Consider the following 23,169-nt stretch of genomic DNA (forward strand, 5'->3'; position numbering starts at 1 on the left):
CAGGAGAGCCTGGAGGTGCCCTGACACATTCCAAAGACTGTATCAGGCAGATGGACTGCCAGCGTCCTGAACCTCTGTCGAGAGTGGGCCACGGGAAGGTGGCTTCCTGTAAATCTTCAATGTGGGGATCTGAAGGGGCTCCTAACTGGGTTACATTTCCTTGATTTGCTTCCATTTCAGCCAAACAATTCCTTGATTCTGTAAGTTCCAGGGCTGGTTTTCTTCATGTATGATTTCCCCAGGGGGTCCCCAGAAAGAGGATGGGGAGGGAGGAAGGGGAAAAGAGGGCATCGATGCGCTCCCAATTCCAAATGCACAGGTGTGCCAGATAAAATATAGAGAAATAAGTGCAAAGCTACATTTTCAACCATATACATTCAAAACAGGCAAATCTCGCCTATGGTGATAGAAGTGGCAGAGTGGGCCTCTGAGGTAGGGTACAGAGTGGAGGCACCAGAGAGCCTCTGGGAGGCAGGCGATGCCCTATACCCTGAGTAGAGCCGAGGGGACACAGGTATTTGCGCTTTGCAGATGTCTGAGAAGGATGTCCCTCTCCCCCTACCCCTCCCCCTCTCTCTCTCCCTCTCTCTCCTTCTCTTTTTGATCTGTTCTTCTCCTTCTCTCTCCTTCTCTTTTTGATCTGTTCTTGGCCATTGCTCATCTGTGAGACTTGGCCAATGCTTTCCTTTCTCTGGGCCTCAGTTTCCCTGGATGTATCAAGAGGGTTGGACTAGCTGGTCCAATCTCAGTAGGCATTCTGTGGTTTCCCCTCTTGAGTGTCCTTGCTCTCTGTATCTGGAGGTGGGGTATTTTTCTGGGTGTGTCAGACTCTGTGTGACTCGGTTTCTCCCCGTGAGCTCTTCAGTCTCCTGAACCTCTTACTGCCTTGTCCCTGTCCCCGTCAGTCTCTGCACCCAGCCTCCCTGTCTCTCAGTGGAGTGTCTCTCTCCGCCTTTGTGATCCCCTGACAATGGGAGGTAAAAATAGCCCAGGGGCCGTGCTGGTGGAGATAAAAGGGAATTTGCCTTTTGTGTCCTGTGGCCAGGCTGGGGGGGCTGTGACACGTGGAGATTGCTGACATAGCTCTCCTCCTCTGACCTTGACAGTGGCAATAAAAGGGGTAGCAGAGCTTCCTGCCCTCACCGTGGTGCCGAGGTAGGTGATCAGGGCTGGGGTTGGAGCCGAAGGGAGGGCAGGAGGGTGGGTGGGTGGGTGGGTGAGGGTGCCCATGGGTGGCCGCGAGTCTTCTGAATCTGGAGTGGAGGAAGCCCTGGTGTTTGAGGGTGTGCATGTATGCTGGGCACTCACCCAAGGAGGCTGCATTGGGAGCCAGAGGGAGTCGCCTAGTATCTGGTCTTGTGGGTTGGGGGATCATGCCCTAGTTCAGCTCCCTTGTCACTGCCATCTTCCAGTGCCTGCTGCCTTGGGCCGCCTTGAACCTCCAGGGTTTCCAGCTCCTCCTCCTTCACCCCAGTGCCACTGCCATGATGGATGTGAGTGAACTTGGGGAGTCTGCCCGCTACCTCCGCCAGGGCTACCAGGAGATGACGAAGGTGCACACTATCCCATGGGACGGTAAGTGGAGACAGAGGGGGAGGGGTCACAGCCACAGAGATACCCTTATGGACTCAGACCAGGAATTGGGAGGGGTGGCACCAGCTCAGGGCTGAAGGGGCATTGGGGCCTGACAGCTGGAGCCCTGGACCTTTCCTGCAGAGTCTGGGGCCTGGAAATTAAAACCCCAGGGACACTGTATATCACTGTGTGTCTGTGAGCAAGCCTTGGTTTGTTCCCTTGTGAAATGGGATAATAGCACCTGCCTTCCGGAGCTGCAGTTTATGAAGACTCAGGCTGGAGCCCGAGGCCTCTGAGATGAGACTGATCGGCATGTGTGCAGGCTGCCTCCGCGTGTCCACAAAACTTGTGCTGGGGTTATTTTTAGTGATTTCTGCAGAGCCAAAGCCACCCTTTATTAGGGACAGGAATAAAGGCTGTACTATTTATGACCTGGTTTGCTCATAGGACAATACTAACAATAGGCAGTGTGTACCGAATGCTTATTGTGTGTCAGGCCCAGAGCAGATGACTTTCCATACATCATCTCAACAACCTGGGGAGGTGGGGCCAGCACCAGACCTAGCTTCACAGGGCGCCAGGCTAAGAGGGACCTTGTGCTTGATTCAACACTCTGCTGTTGCCGTCTTGAAAGTTTTAACTGTTTTCAACAAGGGGACCCACATCGTCATTTTGTACTGGGGTCTGTAGGTTATGTAGATGGTCCTAGATGGTTCTAGATGGTCCTGACCCAGGCACTTGGCAGAGCAGGGGACACAAACTCCGGTTTGCAGCCTGAGTCCATACTTCTAACCACCATGAAATCTGGGCTCCTCAAAGCTCTGGGGACAGCTGGCCAGGCAGGAGAGCACAGGTTACAGTTAGGAGGCCTGGATTTGAGTCTTCAGTGAAATAGGGAAGGCAGGACCCCTCCCTAATAGTCATATGCCTGATATTGAGGGCCTGCTCTGTATGGGACCTAAGGAGATCTCCATAACATTTTGCATGTGAGGGAACTGGCCCAGAGAGAATCAGGGATTTTCCTGAGGTCAGAGGGCAAATATGGCAGAAGCAGGAATTGGAACCCAACCATTAACCCAGACTCATCCTCCAATAAGGGGATCTCTAGGGACCCTCCCAGCTCCGCCCTTCCTGAGCCTGGGTTTGGAGGGTTCTTCACTGGAACTCCTGGGTCCTGGCAGAGGGGCTTTGGGGAGGGTCACAGCTGTATGGATACCATGGCTTGGGAACTCCAGCTAGAACCCTGGAGGTGCCTCAGCCCCTCTCTGAGTCCAGAGCTCTCTCTGCAACCCAGGGAAGAAGCGAGTCTGGGTGCCTGATGAACAGGACGCCTACGTGGAGGCCGAGGTCAAGTCGGAGGCTACCGGGGGCAGAGTCACCGTGGAGACCAAAGACCAGAAGGTTCCGTTCCCCCTTTCCTGAGATTAGCCTCTCTGTCCCTAGGCCTCCTGGCCAACAGGATCTGCACTCTGGTTGAAGGGGGTCTGGGTATGTGGGTGGGGGTGACAGGTGAGGTCGGTCGGTTCCTCCCGGTCCCCCGACCCCTGACACGATCTCCCTGGTAGGTGCTGATGGTGCGTGAAGCCGAGCTGCAGCCCATGAACCCGCCTCGCTTCGACTTACTGGAGGACATGGCCATGATGACGCACCTGAACGAGGCCTCTGTGCTGCACAACCTGCGCCAGCGCTATGCCCGCTGGATGATCTATGTGAGCCCCAGGCCCGGGCCATGGGCGGCGTGGGGCTTGTATGTGGGGCGGGGCTAGAGATGAGGTGCTGGGGGCGGGCCCATAGCGGTGGGGCGGGGCTGTGAGCGATGGGGCGGGGCTGTAAGCGATGGGGCGGGTCCATAGCAGTGGGGCGGGGCTGTGAGCGGTGGGGCGGGGCTGTGAATGATAGAGCGGGTCCATAGCGGGGGTGGGGCTGTGAGCGATGAGGCGGGGCTCTGAGCAGTGGGGGCGGGGCTGGAGGTTGGGCCTTGGGACCTTAGGGGAGCAGCTGTAGCAGTGCGGGGCGGGTCTAGAACTCACCTGCGGACTATGGAGGCCCCGTGCGCGTGGGCTGGGGCAGGGCTGTGAGCACAAGTCGGGGTGAGGCCAGGACGGCCACAGAGGGTGTGGTGTGGCAAGTCAAGTAGCTCCTTGAGGAATATCGCAGGGGTCTTCTGAAGACTGGGGCCTGGGGCCTGGGGATGGGAACTTGCGTATCCCTCCCAAAACCCTACCTATGGGGGGGGATGTGGTGGCCCATGCCTGTAATCCCAGCACTTTGGGAGGGCAAGGTGGGCGGATCACCTGAGGTCAGAAGTTCGAGACCAGCCTGGCCAACATGGTGAAACCCCGTCTGTACTAAAAATACAAAAATTAGCCGGTCGTGGTGGCACGCGCTTGTAGTCCTAGCTACCCTGGGAGGCTGAGGCAGGACCCAGGAGGCGGAGGTTGCGGTGAGCCGAGATCATGCCATTGTACTCCAGCCTGGGAGACAGAGCAAGACTCCATCTCAAAAACAACAACAACAACATAAACCCTACCTATACTCTCTCTTCAGACCTACTCAGGCCTCTTCTGTGTCACCATCAACCCCTACAAATGGCTCCCAGTCTATACGGCCTCCGTGGTGGCCGCTTACAAGGGAAAGCGCCGCTCAGATTCCCCGCCCCATATATATGCGGTGGCAGACAACGCCTACAACGACATGCTGCGCAGTAAGGGCCGCCTGGACTCCTCCCCAACCCCAGACCCCGACCTCGGTCCCGGGAGGCCTCTGTAAGGGACCCCCTTCCCCCACTGGCACTGCCCCCCTTTTGACGCTGCTGGACATGGTCGCCCAGCCGTTCTGTCCCTCCGCATGGGAGCTGACCTCCACTAGGGACAGCCCCACCTGCTCCTTCCCATTCCTGGCTCTGGGTGGTGGGGTCTGCCCCAGATGGATACCCAGGGTGTTCCACCTGTGGCTGGCCCCACACCTTGGCTGACTTCTCTATCCCCTTCCCTTTCCTCCAGACCGAGACAACCAGTCCATGCTGATCACGTGAGTGTGGGGCACTGGGGGTGGGGTGGAAAATGCTGGCCATCTGGCAGAAAGAGGGCGGTACCACAGTCATTTCCCAGGATTGAATCCAAAGTGCTTAGGCCAGGACTTTTACCACCTGGAGCTAGTGTCCCAGCTGAAGCTAAATTAGGCCTGAGCACTTTCCCTGCCCCCATTCTGAACAGATGTGTTCTTGATGGGGGATAGGGAGGGGACACCCACAAACGGAGTGACCACCAGCCCCACACCTCCTCTCCCCGGGGCCTGGAATCTCCCACCTTGATGCTTTGGGGTTCTAATTCTGGCTCAGGGGCAGCGGAAAGATTCCTCTGCTTTTCCTCCTTTTTACCATCGACTTATGTCTGAATCTTACCTCTGATCTTTCCATTGCCTCTGTGGGAAAATGGTAGAATAATTCTTACATGCCAGGCTCATGTCCAGTCAGGCCAATATGGACAATGTTTAGTGTGAGCGTGCATGCGCGTATGCAGTTAAGAGCAAGTGCCTTGGCCGGGCGCAGTGGCTCATGCCCGTAATTTCTGCACTTTGGGAGCCTGAGGTGGGTGGATCACTTGACATCAGGAGTTCGAGACCAGCCTGGCCAACATGGTGAAACCCCATCTCTACTAAAAATACAAAAAATTAGCCGGGCGTGGTGGCAGGTGCCTGTAATCCCAGCTACTCAGGAGGCTGAGGCAGGAGAATTGCTTGAACCCAGGAGGCGGAGGTTGCCGTGAGCCAAGATCACGCCACTGCACTCCAGCCTGGGCCACAGAATGAGACTCCATCTCAAGAAAAAAAAAAAAAAAAAAAGCAGGTACCTTTAACCCAGACGGGCCCGGCTGAGTGTGGTGGCTCACACCTGTAATCCCAGCACTTGGGGAGGCTGAGGCAGGAGGATTGCCTGAGGCCAGGGGTTTGAGACCAGCCTGAGCAACATAGCGAGACCCCATCTTTACCAAAAAAAAAAAAAATTGAAAAGTTAAATAAAAAATCCTACCTACCACACAAAGTTATGAGTCAGTGAGTTGATATATGTGCCTGGCACACAGCAGGGACAGCCACAGAACTCCTGAGGCCCAGTTCCTTGTTCCTAAAATGGGGGTGATAATGGAGCCTGCCTTCCAGGGTTTTCTGAGCCGTAACTGAGCCAATGGAGTAAAGTGCCGGGCACTGAGTTAGTGCGTAGTGGACAATGGCATCATCGTGTGTCGTCATCTCACAGGGATGGTCTACACTGGCTTGCTTTGTACACCTCTGAGGGTTGATCCATCCTTGGGGGTTTCAAGCTGGGGGGAAGGAGAGGGGGAGGGCTCTGCTTGAGGGGTGAGGCATTGGGGGTGGGGGAGAATTAGGCCAGATGGGCATTGGTGACTCATGTTTGTGTCGTCCAAGCGGAGAGTCGGGGGCCGGTAAGACGGTTAACACCAAGCGGGTCATTCAGTACTTTGCCATCGTCGCTGCCCTGGGAGACGGGCCGGGCAAGAAGGCCGTAAGACTTGCCCACTCGGGCATGCTCCCCGTTGCTTCTCGCTGTTTTTCTTTTCTTTCTTCCTCTCTTTTTTTTTTTTTTCCCCCTTTTTAAAAATTTTACTCCCCAAAACCCTGAGCCCTGCCTGAGCCTCCCACCCTGGTGGGGGACTCTGGCCTGAGCAAGGCTTGACCACAAAGGCTGTCGCCACCTGACGCGCCTGCCTTCGCCTTCCCATTGGTAAACATGGAGGGGTGGGGCCACGTTGCCGTTTCTAAATTTGTGTAATTTTTATCTTCCATTGTGACCTTCATATATTGAAAGAGTTTACTAGATGGGCTGCTTTTACTAAGCGTTGTTGTCTTGGTTTCCCTGACAGTTACCTGCTGCTGACACATTAGACACAGAGGTTGGCTGGCATGCAGGGCACTGGGCATTCCCAGCAGCCGGGGTTGGCAGGGCAATTTTGTGCCTTGTGATTTCTGTACAGTTTTTGGAAATTTCTGAAACAATGGGGCCAAGTTTTTTTGTTTTTGTTTTTAAGGCATAACATTTCATCCCTAGCCTTGGGGCCAGTTGTTCAGAGCCCTGTGGCTACCCTTAGATGGGCTGCCTTTTTCCAGAAGCCCGAGGCCTCCCTCCCCACCCAGTCCCTGCTCCTGGTCCTGTTGAGCCTTGCTTTAAGGGTGTTTTTCTTGTTTTTCCCCCGTTTTCTTTCTTTCTTTTCTCTTTTTTCTTTCTTTTCTCTTTTTTCTCTTTTTTCTTTCTTTTCTTTTCTTTTCCTTTTTTTGCCTTTTCCTTTTTACCCATTTGATTGTCTTGATTTTTGATTTTCATTTCAGTTTTGTTTTGTTTTGTTTTTGCTGTTGACTTTTTGGTCCTTTTTCCTCCTTCCCTTTCCTGCCCTGTCTTCCAAATCCCTAAAAAGGTCTCTGGGGACGTAACAGAAAGTTGGGTGGGTCAAGTGACAGGAAGAGATGTCAGGGAGAGGCCAGAGCTGGCAGGGACACAGCTGGAAGGGCAGAGGAGCACCTGGGCAGAAAGGAGCTGGGACAGTGGAGCCCAGGGGAGAGGGTCGGGCAAGGGAGGGGTGGGAGAGGCTGCCCGCAGGAGCCATGGCTGCAGGAACTTAAAAGATGATCAGCTCCCCTTACCTTGGCCCCAAATTTGGCCAAACGGGCTAGAGAGAGCCCTGCACAAAAGCACTGGATGGGAGTGTATTGGGGGGTTCCACCTCCCCTGCCCAATGTCCCTGTGGGTATTTTAACTCTTGGGCTCCCTGGAGGTGAATGAATGACCACAAAGTCCGTGGTGGTATATCTGTTCCCTCCAGAATCCATTCCTTCCCTTCTCTCCCTTTCTTCCTTGGCTCCCAGCATCCGGAGTAGGGAAGAGAAGGAAAGGAAAAGGGAAGGTGACGATGAGGCTAGGATGGGGAGAAGGAGGATCTGCTCAATTCAGTTAGTCCCCCTGGGTGACACACAGGACCGCTGTGGCGTCCAGGAGGCAGGATGCTGGGCACCTGCCCTGCCGCTCCTGACTTGCTGTGTGGCCTTGAGCAGATCCACTCCCTGCCCAGAGCTTAGTCTCCTCATTTGCAAATTAGGGCTAATAATGGGCACCTGGCAGGGCCTTTGTGCGCACTGGTAGGTATACAGGCAGACAAACAATGAAGACACACCCAGTTGCATTACAAAGGAGAGGTGTGTAAGGTCATAGTGGGAGGTTAGGGCAGGAAGGTTCAGACCAGGAAGAGGTCTATTCCAGCTTTGGAGCAGCCAGGAGGCCTTCCTAGAGGAGGGGGCACTTGGGCTGGGCTCTGGAGGGCCCTAGATTTTAGTCGGGAGGCCCCTGGGGCTTGGAGCAGGGCCACTGCATGGAGACTAGAAAATGAAGGGAGGCCAGAGGCCGGGCTGGGGCAGAGGAGGCTGCAGGTGGAGACTCTGGCTGGGGCTGACTCTGGCAAAATGGCTTTCCAGCATTTTGCCTCCTAACAGCTGCAGGAGGGTCAGGCCGAGGGGCTGAGGGTGGGGGCCGTGCATTCCGGTGACTAACTCCACCCCCCTGTCCTGCTGCCCGCTGCCTCCCGCTGATACCCTGCCCCACCCCGCCCTTCCACCCCGGAGGCCTGGCCCTCTAATGTTGTCTGTCTTCTTCCCCCAGCAATTTCTGGCAACAAAGACGGGGGTGAGTATGGGGCCAGTGTCAATGGGGCAGCCCTGGGGGTACCCCCTTCCTCTGCACAACAGAGGGGCCACGGGTGGCTCTGGCCTCCCGGTGGGTAGGCACCAGAACTGACAGACCCCCTCACCCCCACCGCCCCAGGGCACACTTGAGGATCAAATCATCGAGGCCAACCCTGCCATGGAGGCCTTTGGCAACGCCAAGACCCTGAGGAATGATAACTCCTCCCGCTTTGTGAGTGGCTGAGGTGGGAGGGGTGGCGGGGATGCCGTAGGCCACCAGCGGCAGGTCGGGCACAGGTGGGGACAGTGCTGGCTGTGCCCCTTGGCTGAGGGCTGCCCCTCTGCCCACAGGGCAAGTTCATCCGCATTCACTTTGGTCCCTCTGGGAAGCTGGCATCCGCGGATATTGATAGCTGTGAGTCAGCCCCCTGCGGGCGGTGCAGGGGAAGGAGGCCTGAGCCCGGTCACCCCAACTCGGCCTCTGTCATCACGACTTCTGGGCTCCTGCCTGCTCTGGGCACTTCTCTCTACCCCCTGGCTGCTGCCCAGCTCAGGCCACCTCACCTATCACCAGAACATCATTCCAGCCTCTGCCTGGTCTCCAGCTTCCTCTCCTCTACGCGGCCATAGTTTTGCTGGTCATATCCTGTTCCTGCTTGAAAGCTTTCTCTAGATCCTGTCACCTGAGGATGGAGACCCAAATCCTCATTTGGCCAGTCAGGCTCCTGTGACTGCACCCCTAGCGTGTCCCCAGTCTTCTCTCTGGCCACCAAGAGGGCAGGCCTGGCCCACGGCCCTCCTGCCCCAGCTGCACAGCTACACGTAGAGTGCCCCATCCTTCCAGGCACCCCGCTGGGAAGTGCCCCAGTACCACCCAGCTGCACAGCTACACGTAGAGTGCCCCATCCTTCCAGGCACCCCGCTGGGAAGTGCCCCAGTACCACCCAGCTGCACAGACCCCAGGCGCCTAGGCCACACTCAAGGGGGCCAGGGACACAGAGGGGCCCCCACGTTGGCCACTCCCCACATTGGGCTGCATGGCTAGGTCTTGACAGATGAGCGCAGGCAGGCAGTGACGGGGACAGGGATAGGCTGTAATTCACACCCTGACCCCTACACAGACACACACAGACACACACGGAGGCTCGGCCACACACGCACACACGCTGACACACCAACAGATAAAAACCTGCACACGCAGACACCACACTCACCCCACACACACGCAAGGACACACACTGACCCATCTGGCCAGAGACACAGACACACAGGTACAGACACACGGCTCGTGTGATGACGCAGGCACAGGGGAGATGCCCTCACCACACAAGCTGGCAGGTGCAGATGCAGCCCCCCTGCACACTCCCTGCCCACCTCTCTCCCTCCGCATCGCCCCCTTGGGATGTCCACTCTGGGGAGGTGTGGGAGATGGCAGGCCAGCGTCCCTTCTCCCCAGATCTCCTGGAGAAGTCGCGGGTGATCTTCCAGTTGCCTGGTGAGCGCAGCTACCATGTCTACTACCAGATCCTCTCAGGGAGGAAGCCAGAGCTGCAGGGTGAGGGGCAGTACGATGAAGGGGGTGGGAGTCAGAACCTGGAGGGGCCGCCTGGCGCTTCCTGGCCCCCATCAGGCCAGGCCCTGGTGGTCTTTCCCTCCCTGTCCTGGGGTCTGTGGCCTCTCTTCCTTCTTGGGACTTTTGGTTACTTTCCTGCTAGGGAACAGTCCTCTTAGCTCCAGCAACCTGCCAACGTGTTATCGCTGCCTCCAGGAGCCTAAGCCCTAAACCCCACTTGCTGTCCTGAGACTAGAGAGGTCCCACCCAGCACCAAGGCAGACTGATGACTGTCTAGGCCCAGCTCTCCTCTCTGGCAAGCCCCTTGAGGGCAGAGTCTGGTCTTCCCTGTGCGCCAGCATCTAGCATGGGATCTGGGCCAGAGGGGGCCATGAGCAACAGTCAAAAGATGAGTGAGACGTGGGGACTGTGGCTCATTCCTCAGAGAACCAGAAAAAGAAGCCAGGGTCAAAGTGAAGGCCAGGTCAGGGCCCCTCACTCTCAGTGCCCTCAGCCTTGGCGGGAGTGAGGATGAGAAACTTAGGCCCCAGACTGGGAGATGAGGTCCTCTGGGAGGGCCCTAGACTCCTGCTGGGCTTGCCCCCCCAGGACCCCCTATGCTGCAATTGTTGGGGGGAGAATAGCCGGTAAGCACTGCCTGACCCTCCCTTCTCTGCCCTGTGTCCCCAGACATGCTGCTTCTGTCTATGAACCCCTATGACTACCACTTCTGCAGCCAGGGCGTCATCACCGTGGACAACATGAATGATGGGGAGGAGCTCATCGCCACCGACGTATGAGCTCTGGTGGGAGGGGAGCCGTGTGGACGCCTGTGGTGGGATCGGGCAGCACTGCCGGTGCCCCCAGCTGCATGAATGGCCCCGGGGCAGTGCCTGGCTGGACCCTGGAGGAGCCCAGACCTCTCTGAACTCGCTTTCCCTGCCGCCCCCCAGCATGCCATGGACATCCTAGGCTTCAGCGTGGATGAGAAGTGTGCCTGCTATAAGATCGTGGGCGCCCTCCTGCACTTTGGCAACATGAAGTTCAAGCAGAAGCAGCGGGAGGAGCAGGCGGAGGCCGATGGCACTGAGAGTGAGGGGCCCTAACCTGGCCTTCAACTTGACCCAGACCTCAGCATCCTGTCCATGATGGTTAACCCCAACTCTTGTCCACAACCTTTAACCTCAGTCTTACCTGGCCCTGCCTCCTCAGCTCCAAACCCTTACCCTCCTGAGGCTTTGTTTGCTAGCCCTGAACTTGACCCCTCTTAACTTCCCTCTCCTAGCCCCAGGCTGAGGCAGTAGAGCCCCTGAGTGCGCATGGTGGTGTCCTCCTCCCTTACCCCACTCGTGTGCCCTGCCAGGTGCTGACAAGGCTGCCTACCTGATGGGGGTCAGCAGTGGGGACCTCCTCAAAGGCCTTTTGCACCCCCGGGTGCGTGTAGGGAACGAGTACGTGACCAAGGGCCAGAGTGTGGAGCAGGTGAGCTGCCTGCAGGCCAAACCCATGGGGGACAGCCGGGCAGGGTCCCCTCCTTGCCAGGTCCCAGCCCAGCCTCCCTGCACCTCCAGGTGGTGTTTGCTGTGGGGGCTCTGGCCAAGGCCACCTATGACCGGCTGTTCAGGTGGCTGGTGTCTCGGATCAACCAGACCCTGGACACAAAGCTGCCCCGGCAGTTCTTCATCGGGGTTCTGGACATCGCTGGGTTTGAGATCTTCGAGGTGAGGACAGGCCCTCACCTTGGGCTCTGTTCTCTCCAAGGTAGAGGACATGGGCCTGTGGGGGGGCAGAAGCCCTGGCCTTCTGCCTGGAAGTTGGGGGTGAACTCATGCCCCTCCCCGGGCCTCCCTTTCCCCATCTGCGAGAGGTCTGCTGAGCCAGGCCCCTCCCTCTTGTAGTTCAACAGCTTCGAACAGCTGTGCATCAACTTCACCAATGAGAAATTGCAGCAGTTCTTCAACCAGCACATGTTTGTGCTGGAGCAGGAGGAGTACAAGCGGGAGGGCATCGACTGGGTCTTCATCGACTTCGGCCTCGACCTGCAGCCTTGCATCGACCTCATCGAGAAGGTGGGTGCCGCGGCAAGGTCACTTTGAGGAAGGGAGGGTGTGTGTGGTGAGCAAGCAGGGATGGATGACCATGGCTTGCATGGAAGCCTGCAAGTGTGCATGGAAGCGTGTGACTGTGCGTTGCAGTAAGCATGCATGTGAGTGTAGTTTTGACAGCGTTTATGTGCTTGTGTGTGAAAGGGCACGTGTGTGAGTGGGTGTGTTGGAGTTGACCGTGAGTGAGCCTTGGTGAGTGTGTGAGCAGTATGAATGCATGCATCCCAGTACTGTGGACAACAGCTCCTCCTGGGTGCTCAGAATTCTCCAGCTCACAAGGCCCTATTTGCAGCCACAATTTCACTGGATCCCTAGAACTGCCCTGGGTGCAGGGCAGGGCGTGTTTCCTTGTTTTTGTGACTGTGGAACATTATGTATATTTACCCATTGTACAAAGAATGGAAGAAAGAAAATTTGAAAAATTGGCAGGGGAAAAAATGTTTCTCCCCATTCCTATCACAGCCAGTCACATGACACTTAGGTTCGTTTCCTCGAAATCCTTTATCCCTTTTTTTTTTTTTTTTTTTTGAGATGGAGTCTCACTCTGTCGCCCAGGCTGGAGTACAATGGCACCATCTCAGCTCACTGCAACCTGCGCCTCCAGGGTTCAAGCAATTCTTATGCCTCAACCTCCCAAGTAGCTGGGATTACAGGCATGCGCCACCACACCTAGCTAATTTTTGTATTTTTAATAGAGACATGGCTTCACCATTTTGGCCAGGCTGGTCTCGAACTCCTGACCTCAAGTGATCTACCCAACTTGGCCTCCTAAAGTGCTGGGATTACAGGCGTGGGCCACTGCGCCTGGCCTATCCATTTTCTTTTATAGACACAGATTTCATTTCATATCCTACTTTTTCTCTGAAAATGTATTTTGAATGCTGCTGATGGCAAGAGTAGTTCATGCAGTGGATGAGTTTCATACGATGCATTTCTGCAGTCCCCTACGGCTGGGCGTTTAGGTGATTGACAGCTTTTTAAATATTACGTCAGCACTGAAGACATTCATCTTCCCACTCTGCAGGTTAGAAGACTGAGGCTTAGTGATGTCGGAGGGCCCCACAGCTAGTGAGTGAGGAAGCCAAAATGTGAACTTGATGGCTTTTTTTTACTTACCCCATGTTTGTGTGTGACAGCCATGGCTGTGGTGGGGGTGAGAGTGGGTACAGAGATGCCAGCTTGGGTTTGCCATTGTTAGAAGTGAAGATGACACCTCAGTGCTACAGATTTTGCAGGAGGGGACTGGAGCCAAGCCACAAACTTTTCTCTGTTAGGAGATGGGTTCTTGGAGTGGGTGTGGTGTCTGGCCATCCGGGGAGATGGCTGAAGCTGGGGATCTGGGAAGGCTCCCAGAAGGGAGGTGGCCTGGGGAACCAGGGGTTCAGTCCTTCCAGGATGGACTGGCTTGATGGTGGCTTTTCAAGCTCGTTCTGTTCGCAGCCACTGGGCATCCTGTCCATCCTGGAGGAGGAATGCATGTTCCCCAAGGCCTCAGACGCCAGCTTCCGGGCCAAGCTCTACGACAACCACGCGGGGAAGTCACCCAATTTCCAGCAGCCTCGGCCTGACAAGAAGCGCAAGTACCAGGCCCACTTCGAGGTGGTCCACTACGCAGGCGTGGTAGGTGCTTGCTGGAACCCCAGCCCTCAGCCAGGCTCCTCCCGCCCTGCTCCAGGTCTCCCACCCGGGCTCAGCACCTGACTTGTCTCTCCAGGTGCCTTACAGCATTGTGGGCTGGCTGGAGAAAAACAAGGATCCCCTGAATGAGACCGTGGTCCCCATCTTCCAGAAGTCACAGAATAGGCTCCTGGCGACTCTCTATGAGAATTATGCGGGCTCCTGCTCCAGTGAGTACGGAGGGACAAGATCTCTGCTCTGACAGGGGCCCACAGAGCGACATTCCCTGGAGTGACCAGGCCCCTTGTCTCTATTAGCTGAGCCCCCCAAGTCTGGGGTGAAAGAGAAGCGTAAGAAGGCAGCATCGTTCCAGACGGTGTCCCAGCTGCACAAGGTAAGGCCCCATCTGGGAGACAGACCCTCCCTCTTGGCAGCCTCCAGCCCCGTCCTTCACCCCCTGCCCTGTCCCCTGTGCCTTGGGCGGGCAGCTGTTAAGACTTGCAGTGATGTTTAACTCCTCTCCACGTGAACATCACAGCAAGTCTGTGCTGCTTCCCGTCCCTACGCTGCCTGGGCAGGGTTTGTGGGGAAGGGGTGGGAGCCCTGGGGCTCTGGGAGGGACGGGGATTTGGCAGGGGAGTGAAGACTTTGGTGGTGGTGATGGGAGACAGCGAAGGGTCTCCCATTACCAGAATGAGAGTGAAAGAGCAAAAGTGCAGGGCACTTAGGGCCCTGCTCCCGTCTCGGTCCTGACCACTGCGGCATCCAATTCTGGTTCTCTGCCCCCTTTGTGCCTTTCCCTCACTCTTCCCCACTGCCAGGAGAACCTCAACAAGCTGATGACCAACCTGCGGGCCACACAGCCCCACTTCGTCCGCTGCATTGTCCCCAACGAGAACAAAACCCCAGGTAGTCACCCAGGGCTGGCCTGGCTGGGGCCGGGAGGCATCATGGGAAGGCGACAGGGCAGAGGCCGGGAGGCTGAGTACATCTTCCCCCTCACCTCGCAGGGTCTCCACTGCTGCTTTTTCTCTGGGGCCTGCGGGTGTGCCTGTTGACCTCTGACCTTTTCCCCTCTCACGTCCAGGGGTCATGGATGCCTTCTTGGTGCTACACCAGCTGCGCTGCAATGGGGTCCTGGAGGGGATCCGGATCTGCCGCCAAGGGTTCCCCAACAGGCTGCTCTACACCGACTTCCGGCAGCGGTGGGTGACCCCTTCCCCCTGCCTGCTGCTCCAGGTGGAGGCCTGAGGGGCTGGGCAGGACACACACATCAGAGCCCAACAGACGGTCCCCTGTCTGGAGGGGGAAGCAGGGACTGTGAGGGGCCTGGCCAGGTATCCCAGCAAGACACGGGGGTGGCTCAGACCTGGCCGGGGACTTGGGGAGAAGTGAATAGGCTTGGGGCAAATAGTGGAGGTGGAGCCTACAGGCCTCGCTGATAAGCTGGACATGGAATTCTGGAAGCAGAAAAGACGAATGATTTCTAGTTTTGGGAGTGAGCAACCTGGGAGCTACCAGTGGTAGATTTACTGAGCTACAAAAACAGGGTTTTTTGATTTGGAGGAGAGGTGAAGGGATACTGGTTTGAGCTCTGTTTTGCGTGTATCAGGTTTGAAATGCCTCCAACAGACATCCTAGAAAAGTCATGGGGGAGACTGGGATTATCAATCTGGAGCTCAGGGCAGCGGGCAGAAAGGATGCAGATTTGGGAGTTGAATGAGAATCACGTGGATGAGGCTTCATGAGACGCCTGGCACATAGCAAGCACCTGGGCAGTGCTGCCAGCTCCTCCCCGTTCCCTCAATGGGCAACAAGCATCCATCGTTCCTTCTCCCTCCAGAAGTCATGGTGTCATCCACACTATCCTTTGTAAACAGAGGTTCACACAGATACCATACACGCACACACACGCATGGTGCTGTGACCTTGTTTTTTCTAACAGTCTGGACTGGAGATCGTTCCTTATCCCCAGGCGTATGCCTGCCATCGTCATCCGTTTTTCTTGGCTGTGAAACATCTCAGTCTGGTGGACTGCATGCTTTGTTTAATGAGTCCCCCTCATGAGGGGCCTTCACAGCGTGGCTGTAGCCCACCTGACCCACACAGCCCTGTGCACATGTGTCCACTTAGAAGTGGGCAGGCTGGGAGCCCTGGCTCTTTTGCATTAGAATTTTCCCCCAAATGGGCTGGGCGCGGTGGCTAACGCCTGTAATCCCAGCACTTTGGGAGGCCGAGGTGGGCGGATCACGAGGTCAGGAGATCGAGACCATCCTGGCTAACACGATGAAACCCCATCTCTACTAAAAATATTAAAAAATTAGCCTGGCGTGGTGGCGGGAGCCTGTAGTCCCAGCTACTCAGGAGGCTGAGGCAGGAGAATGGCCTGAACCCGGGAGGCAGAGCTTGCAGTGAGCTGAGATCGTGCCACTGCACTCCAGCCTGGGCGACAGAGCGAGACTCCGTCTCAAAAAAAAAAAAAAAAGAGAATTTCCCCCCAAATGTTTCTTCAGTGATAGGGTACAGCATGTCACCTTCTACTAATATTTTTTGCCTTTAAAAAAATTTTAAAAATAGTGCATGCCTTCTGTAAAAAGCCTCTTTAAAAACTTAATGAATGCATTTAAAATCCCCCCAAGGTTGTGTTTTTTTTTTTTTTGAGACGGAGTCTTGCTCTGTCACCCAGGCTGGAGTGCAGTGGCAGGATCTTGGCTCACTGCAACCTCTGCCTTCTGAGGTTCAAGCGATTCTGCAATTCTTCTGTCTCAGCCTCCCGAGTAGCTGGGATTACAGGCGCCCGCCACCATGCCCCACTAATTTTTGTGTTTTTAGTAGAGATAGGGTTTCACCATGTTGCCCACGCTGGTCTTGAACTCCTGGGCTCAAGCAATCCACCCGCCTTGGCCTCCCAAAGTGTTGAGATTATGGGCGTGAGCCACCGCGCCCAGCCAACCCCCCAGGGATTTTAAGTGGAGTATCCCTAGTGTCCCAGTGTGGTGATGCATCCCTGGCCCCCTTGTTTGGCATGTGCCCTGCAGGAACCTCTGCACCAGCCTCGGAGAGGCCCAGGAACGAGTCCCCTGCTACCCACACGAGCCTCCTCAGTCCCTGATTTCCCCATTCTCAGTGGCCTGTGCCCCATACCCAGCCCTCTCCTGACCAGCTCTGCCCTCCTTTCCCAGGTACCGTATCCTGAACCCCAGTGCCATCCCGGATGACACCTTCATGGACAGCAGGAAGGCCACAGAGAAACTGCTGGGCTCGCTGGACTTGGATCACACCCAGTACCAGTTTGGCCACACCAAGGTCGGGGCACTGTGGGATCAGGGCTGGCCATGGCTGTGGCGGTCACACTGGGCAGGGTTCATGCAGATGGTTGGGGGTTACCCTGGCTGTCTACCTCTCCACCCCCAGGTGTTCTTCAAGGCTGGGCTTCTAGGCATCCTGGAAGAGCTCCGTGACCAGCGCCTGGCCAAGGTGCTGACGCTGCTGCAGGCGCGGAGCCGTGGCCGCCTCATGCGCCTTGAGTACCAGCGCCTGCTGGGAGGCAGGTGGGTGTGGGAAGGAGGCTGGGGACAGAGTGTGTCCCCTGCCTCTCAGCTCCCAGACCCACTGGCTCTCCCAACCCTAACATGCTGCCCTGTAGTCAGATCAGCCCCTGTGGCTGGTTGGGGCAAGGTTCTGTTCTGTGTCCCCCAGCCTCCATTTCCCCACCTCAAAAAACGGGGTAGGGCACTTGCCTCTCCATTTCAGGACATCAGCGTGTGGCCCGGAGGGGTAGCGATGGCACCCAGTGTCTTCCAAGACTCTTGCGGGCCGGGCCCCAGGCAAGATACTTTCTCTGCATTATCAGTATCAGTATCAGGCAAGATACTTTCTCTGCATTATCCTGGTTAAAGCGCTGACGGCCCTGAGAAACAGGCGCTGTGATGGTCTCCACTCAGCAGAGGGGTGCCCGTGTCAGAGATCCAGAGCTAGCTGACACGTCAGCCCAGGCCGCTGACCCCAGAGCCCCGTGGCTTAACAGCCCTGGTGTCTTCCGGGAATTGCAGAGGCCACCAGGACATGGGGGGCTCATGAGCCCCTTCACTGGAGGCAGGCCTGTGGGACTGTGGGCCTCCCCTCACCCTCACCTATAAAGCAGAGCTATTAGGAGCTACTCCATGAGGCTGCTGGGAAGGCAAAACAAGTGAACTGTGCCGAGTGTCACCATTTGTGACGGGCAGCACTGAGCCACCTTCACAGCTTGGCTGCCCCTCCCTAGGGATGCGCTGTTCACCATCCAGTGGAACATCCGTGCCTTCAATGCCGTCAAGAACTGGTCATGGATGAAGCTCTTTTTCAAGATGAAGCCGCTGCTGCGCTCGGCGCAGGCTGAGGAGGAGCTGGCGGCCCTGCGGGCAGAGCTGCGGGGGTTGCGAGGGGCGCTGGCTGCGGCCGAGGCCAAGCGCCAGGAACTGGAGGAGACGCACGTCAGCATCACCCAGGAGAAGAATGACCTGGCCCTGCAGCTGCAGGCTGTGAGTCAGGGTTCCCCTTGTGACCGGGCGTCCCCAGCCCCGAGTACCCCTGGCTGCTCTGAGGGATAGTACAGCCAGACCCATGGGGCTCAGGCCTTATGTCTCTCTGTTCCAAAGATGCCATGAGATGAGGCCTCCATGTCCCAGCCTCCCCACCCCAAGGCCTCGTCTGGCACGTTTCCTGGCACTCTCCCCTCGTGCCACCTTGGCCTCCCGCTAAAGCAGAGGAACCCCAGCTCCCCAGCTCTCCCCTCCCTGCAATCCCTGAAACCAAACAGACCCATGCTCTCTTCTCTGGTTAAGGGCCATGGGAACCCAGGTGGCAGGTAACAGGGTGATAGCCAGAGAGCACAGATCAAGGGTCTGGAATCTCCCCAGGTCCACAGAGCAAGCTTTCCTGCCTTCGGCACATGGCTTTGTGTATCAATTGTGTGCCAGGCTCAGGCTAGTGCAGGAGGAACGTTGGTGGGAAGACAGAGATGGCCCTGTGGTCACAAAACTCACCTGCTAGTGCAGGAGACTGTGACGCAGCTGGACAGTAAGGAAATGGGGGGTAAGGATACCTGAGCCCTTCCAGGGACTGCCTCCAGGAGCCCGTCCGTGGCTGTGCAGGGGCTGCTGCTGCTCACCCTGCCCCTCGGAAGGCCTCAGCCCAACAGCGGGGCAGTGAGCAGCGGGCTTCCCTCTCAGAACCCTTGTTTGGGCCTCACTCTGGGCCGCCCCGCACGTCTAACTTTCCCCTCTTAATGCTCTGGTGTGTCCCTCTGCGCCGTTGCCCCTCCATGCCCAAGAGGGAGTCAAGACATTCCTGAGTTCTCAGAGCACAGCCGTTTGCTACAGAGGCAGTTTCCTCTCCAGGGCCTGGCCTGGTGTCTCTCTGCTGGTTTACCTGGCCCTCCCCCAACCCGGCCCCGTTCCGTGTGCCCTCCAGGAGCAGGACAACCTGGCAGATGCCGAGGAGCGCTGCCACTTGCTGATCAAGTCCAAGGTGCAGCTGGAGGGGAAGGTGAAGGAGCTGAGTGAGCGGCTGGAGGATGAGGAGGAGGTGAACGCTGACCTGGCTGCCCGCCGGCGCAAGCTGGAGGATGAGTGCACGGAGCTCAAGAAGGACATTGATGACCTGGAGCTGACACTGGCCAAAGCTGAGAAGGAGAAGCAAGCCACTGAGAACAAGGTGTGGGCCGGGCCAGCTGTGGGGAAGGGCCCTGAGCCAGGGGCCAGCTTTGGGGCCAGGTGGCTGCAGGTCCCACCCCGGCTCTGCTAAGCCTCTGCTTTCTGGCCCTGGGCATGCCACTGCCTTTCCTGGGCCTCAGTTTCTTTATCTGTCAAGTGGGGTTAGCAGCACTTACCCCATTAGGGTAGGTGGTGATGTGTGTAATTGGCCTTTCCTGAGCACACGCTCCTAGGCCTTGCACACGGTAGGTGTTTAGCACATGCTGGCAATCCTCATCCATCCCGGAGTGCAAGCCCCTTGAGGGCAGGAACTCCATGTCCCCAGCTCGGCATCCTGCAGGTGACTTCTGCCCTTGAGCCCTCGTGATGGCCCCTGTGGTTCCCAGTGCTGGAGGAGGGACTCCATTACACAGGAGGGAAAGTGAGGCAGGGGTAGGCAGCTTAGGTTCTCACAGGTGCTCACCGAGGAAGCCGGGACTAGGAGGCAGCTGCCCTGAGCACATGCTAATACCGCACATGGCTGGCATCTGTGGATTTCTCACCAGGCCAGGTGTGGTGCTGAGCACTGCGGGTGCATCCACTCGTGAATCCTCATTACAACCCCATGAGGAGGGTCCTTCCCTCAGGCAGAAGCGGTGGAGGCTCGGAGTCAAGTGACTTGCCTGAGTCCCATAGCTGGAAGGGGCACTTGCTCTGACCTGGTGTGGTGGCCGCTCAGAGTGCAGGGAAGGGCGTCCCCATTCTGGCCCTGGCCCTGCACAGGTGAAGAACCTGACGGAAGAGATGGCTGCGCTGGACGAGTCAGTGGCCCGGCTGACCAAGGAGAAGAAGGCGTTGCAGGAGGCCCACCAACAGGCCCTGGGTGACCTGCAGGCCGAGGAGGACCGTGTGAGCGCGCTGACCAAGGCCAAGCTCCGGCTGGAGCAACAGGTGGAGGACGTGAGTCAGGGCCACCCTGAGACTGGGTGGCGGGGCCGGGGTGCCGGCTGGCTTGGGCCATGGCTGACCCCTGCTGTGCCTGCTCTGCAGCTGGAATGCTCCCTGGAGCAGGAGAAGAAGCTGCGCATGGACACGGAGCGGGCCAAGCGCAAGCTGGAGGGTGACCTGAAGCTGACGCAGGAGTCGGTGGCTGATGCTGCTCAAGACAAGCAGCAGCTGGAGGAGAAGCTCAAGAAGTAGGTGTGGTGGGGCAGCAGGTGGGGGCCTTCTGAGCCTGCACCCGGCCCTTGTTCCCTTCTGGATTCTTGTGGTTCCTGCGGCATTGCAGAGGTTAAGGGTGGGGGTTGACAGATGGGGCACTGGGGTGCAGGGGTAGTGTCTTGCCCTCCCTGGACTGAGGGCCCTAGCCAGGGTCCAGGGCTGAGGCCTCAGGGCCCAGTGCAGCAGGTGCATGGGGGTGAGGTCCCTCAGGGCCTGAAGGGGACTGGGGGGCGTTATGGGGATCCCAGGCGGGTGGGTGGGAGTTAAGGCCTGTGCTGGCTCACCCACCCTGTGGCTCCCAGGAAGGACTCCGAGCTGAGCCAGCTGAGCCTGCGGGTGGAAGACGAGCAGCTCTTGGGGGCCCAGATGCAGAAGAAGATCAAGGAGCTGCAGGTGCGTGGGGGTCGGGTGGGTGAGGCCTGGGGTCAGAGGCCCACAGAGGTGACAGCTGCCCCACGTGCCCACCCCAGGCTCGGGCGGAGGAGCTGGAAGAGGAGCTGGAGGCAGAGCGGGCAGCCCGGGCCCGCGTGGAGAAGCAGCGTGCGGAGGCGGCGCGGGAGCTGGAGGAGCTGAGCGAGCGGCTGGAGGAGGCAGGCGGCGCATCCGCGGGGCAGCGCGAGGGCTGCCGCAAGCGGGAGGCGGAGCTGGGGAGGCTGCGGCGGGAGCTGGAGGAGGCGGCGCTGCGGCACGAGGCCACAGTGGCGGCACTGCGGCGCAAGCAGGCGGAGGGCGCGGCGGAGCTGGGGGAGCAGGTGGACAGCCTGCAGCGGGTGCGGCAGAAGCTGGAGAAGGAGAAGAGTGAGCTGCGCATGGAGGTGGACGACCTGGCTGCCAACGTGGAGACTCTCACCCGCGCCAAGGTGTCCGTGCCTTCCTCACCCCATACCCACCCTGACTTTAAACCAATCCCGATCCCAGCAGCCAATACTGTCCCCATACCAGCTTATCCTGAGCCCTGACCTCCTCACCTGGTACACAACCCTCATTTCTCAGCCTCCTACCAGTCCTGACCTTAAGCCGTGACTCCCAAGCCCTGTTCCCTGACTCCAGGTCATTTCTGATCCAGCATCTACTTCCAGCCTCAGACCCTTGAACCAGCAGTAGTTGTGACCCTAGCCCTTGACTCCTGAACTCTAACTTAATACCTGTCCTCTCTTCCTGTCCTGAACCCCAGCACCCTAGCCTTAACCCCTGACCTTTCTACCACATAATCCTGACAGCTGACCTCTGACCATTGTCCCCAGGTGACTCCGCAGCTACCATCCCAACTCTCACCCTGACCCACTGCCCTGGGACTGGCCCAGCCCTGTCAGTTCTGACACCTGTTAAGCCCAGCAGTAGAATCTCTTTCCCTGACTTTGAACTTGGGGCTCTGCTCTCCCTTTGATTCCTGGGCCCACATCTAGCTTACCAGTCTCTGATCCCAGATCCTGCCATCTGATGCACAAACTTGTTCTGACATCTAACCCCTGACCCCTGACCCCCAACCTGGGATCCTAGGCCAGTGCAGAGAAGCTGTGCCGGACCTATGAGGATCAGCTAAGCGAGGCCAAGATCAAGGTGGAGGAGCTGCAGCGGCAGCTGGCGGACGCAAGCACGCAGCGTGGGCGACTACAGACGGAAAGCGGTGAGGCTGGGGCTCAGCTGGCCACACCAGGCAGGGCTTTGGTGCAGCCCTCACCAGCCTGACCTGTCCGCTCGCCTCTTCGCCTGCAGGGGAGCTGAGTCGCCTGCTAGAGGAGAAGGAGTGTCTGATCAGTCAGCTGAGCCGTGGAAAGGCCTTGGCCGCCCAAAGCCTGGAAGAGTTGCGGCGCCAGCTAGAGGAGGAAAGCAAGGTGGGCTGGCACCGGTGACCATGGAGTGGGCAGGTGGGCGCCAGAGCCACTGGGCTGCACTAACGCTGAGGTCACTGGTGTCCCTGCAGGCCAAGAGTGCCCTGGCCCACGCCGTGCAGGCTCTGCGGCACGACTGTGACCTCCTGCGGGAGCAACACGAGGAGGAGGCTGAGGCCCAGGCTGAGCTGCAGCGGCTGCTGTCCAAGGCCAATGCCGAGGTGGCCCAGTGGAGGAGCAAGTACGAAGCAGATGCCATCCAGAGGACCGAGGAGCTGGAGGAGGCCAAGTGAGTGCTTTGCTGGCCAGGCCACTGCCATGCAGAGCTTTATGCCTGTGCCTGAGCCCCGCTGAGGGTGGGTGAAGGGAGCTGCTGGGGCTGTTCTCCCTCCTTCCATGGTCCACACCTTGTCTGGTTCCATGGCCTAGAAAAAAGCTGGCACTGCGGCTGCAGGAGGCAGAGGAGGGCGTGGAGGCTGCCAACGCCAAGTGCTCATCGTTGGAGAAGGCCAAGCTGCGGCTACAGACAGAGTCAGAGGATGTAACCCTGGAGCTGGAGCGGGCGACCTCAGCAGCTGCTGCGCTGGACAAGAAGCAGCGGCACTTGGAACGGGCACTGGAGGAACGGCGGCGGCAGGAGGAGGAGATGCAGCGGGAGCTGGAGGCGGCACAGAGGGAGTCCCGTGGCCTGGGCACCGAGCTCTTCCGGCTGCGGCACGGCCACGAGGAGGCACTTGAAGCCCTGGAGACGCTCAAGCGGGAGAACAAGAACCTGCAGGGTAGGACCTGCCACACGCCAGGGCCAGGGTGCTGCCCTGGGGTCGGAGCAACTTGGAGTCACGGGGGTGCCCCGGTGGGGCCACCCTGGAATTAGGGGTGAGTGGAGTGACCTGGGTGGGAGTACAAGC

At 57.9% G+C, this 23,169-nt stretch overlaps 1 protein-coding gene and 1 non-coding gene across 7 annotated transcripts in view; both read left to right on the top strand.

Annotated features, from left to right (window-relative positions):
- Window positions 1-23,169, top strand: part of MYH7B (myosin heavy chain 7B) — a 46,639-nt gene that overhangs the window by 20,567 nt on the left and 2,903 nt on the right. For 3 of the 6 annotated variants that reach the window (XM_016937749.3, XM_024352219.3, XM_054674666.2), the window contains 33 exons: window positions 1,107-1,155; window positions 1,413-1,575; window positions 2,870-2,976; window positions 3,141-3,284; window positions 4,123-4,279; window positions 4,578-4,605; window positions 6,001-6,097; window positions 8,240-8,263; window positions 8,402-8,494; window positions 8,614-8,677; window positions 9,719-9,817; window positions 10,505-10,608; window positions 10,768-10,906; window positions 11,178-11,296; window positions 11,386-11,535; window positions 11,713-11,883; window positions 13,360-13,539; window positions 13,634-13,766; window positions 13,854-13,930; window positions 14,358-14,445; window positions 14,624-14,741; window positions 16,719-16,842; window positions 16,951-17,087; window positions 17,801-18,056; window positions 18,988-19,230; window positions 19,992-20,168; window positions 20,259-20,404; window positions 20,732-20,822; window positions 20,900-21,289; window positions 21,930-22,056; window positions 22,146-22,264; window positions 22,354-22,550; window positions 22,691-23,040. In XM_016937749.3, coding sequence (XP_016793238.1) covers window positions 1,107-1,155; window positions 1,413-1,575; window positions 2,870-2,976; window positions 3,141-3,284; window positions 4,123-4,279; window positions 4,578-4,605; window positions 6,001-6,097; window positions 8,240-8,263; window positions 8,402-8,494; window positions 8,614-8,677; window positions 9,719-9,817; window positions 10,505-10,608; window positions 10,768-10,906; window positions 11,178-11,296; window positions 11,386-11,535; window positions 11,713-11,883; window positions 13,360-13,539; window positions 13,634-13,766; window positions 13,854-13,930; window positions 14,358-14,445; window positions 14,624-14,741; window positions 16,719-16,842; window positions 16,951-17,087; window positions 17,801-18,056; window positions 18,988-19,230; window positions 19,992-20,168; window positions 20,259-20,404; window positions 20,732-20,822; window positions 20,900-21,289; window positions 21,930-22,056; window positions 22,146-22,264; window positions 22,354-22,550; window positions 22,691-23,040 — 4,661 coding nt within the window. Of the gene's footprint in view, window positions 1-1,106; window positions 1,156-1,412; window positions 1,576-2,869; window positions 2,977-3,140; window positions 3,285-4,122; window positions 4,280-4,577; window positions 4,606-6,000; window positions 6,098-7,816; window positions 8,011-8,239; window positions 8,264-8,401; window positions 8,495-8,613; window positions 8,678-9,718; window positions 9,818-10,504; window positions 10,609-10,767; window positions 10,907-11,177; window positions 11,297-11,385; window positions 11,536-11,712; window positions 11,884-13,359; window positions 13,540-13,633; window positions 13,767-13,853; window positions 13,931-14,357; window positions 14,446-14,623; window positions 14,742-16,718; window positions 16,843-16,950; window positions 17,088-17,800; window positions 18,057-18,987; window positions 19,231-19,991; window positions 20,169-20,258; window positions 20,405-20,731; window positions 20,823-20,899; window positions 21,290-21,929; window positions 22,057-22,145; window positions 22,265-22,353; window positions 22,551-22,690; window positions 23,041-23,169 lie in introns of those variants that run through there. The other 3 variants (XM_016937750.4, XM_063803326.1, XM_016937753.4) reach the window with 3 other exon arrangements.
- MIR499 (microRNA mir-499) lies at window positions 13,997-14,117 on the top strand. Its single transcript, NR_035826.1, has one exon. It is a non-coding gene; the product is annotated as a microRNA mir-499 (primary transcript).

Source organism: Pan troglodytes, chromosome 21 (assembly GCF_028858775.2).
Source record: "Pan troglodytes isolate AG18354 chromosome 21, NHGRI_mPanTro3-v2.0_pri, whole genome shotgun sequence".
In the NCBI taxonomy this organism is placed as follows: domain Eukaryota; kingdom Metazoa; phylum Chordata; class Mammalia; order Primates; family Hominidae; genus Pan; species Pan troglodytes.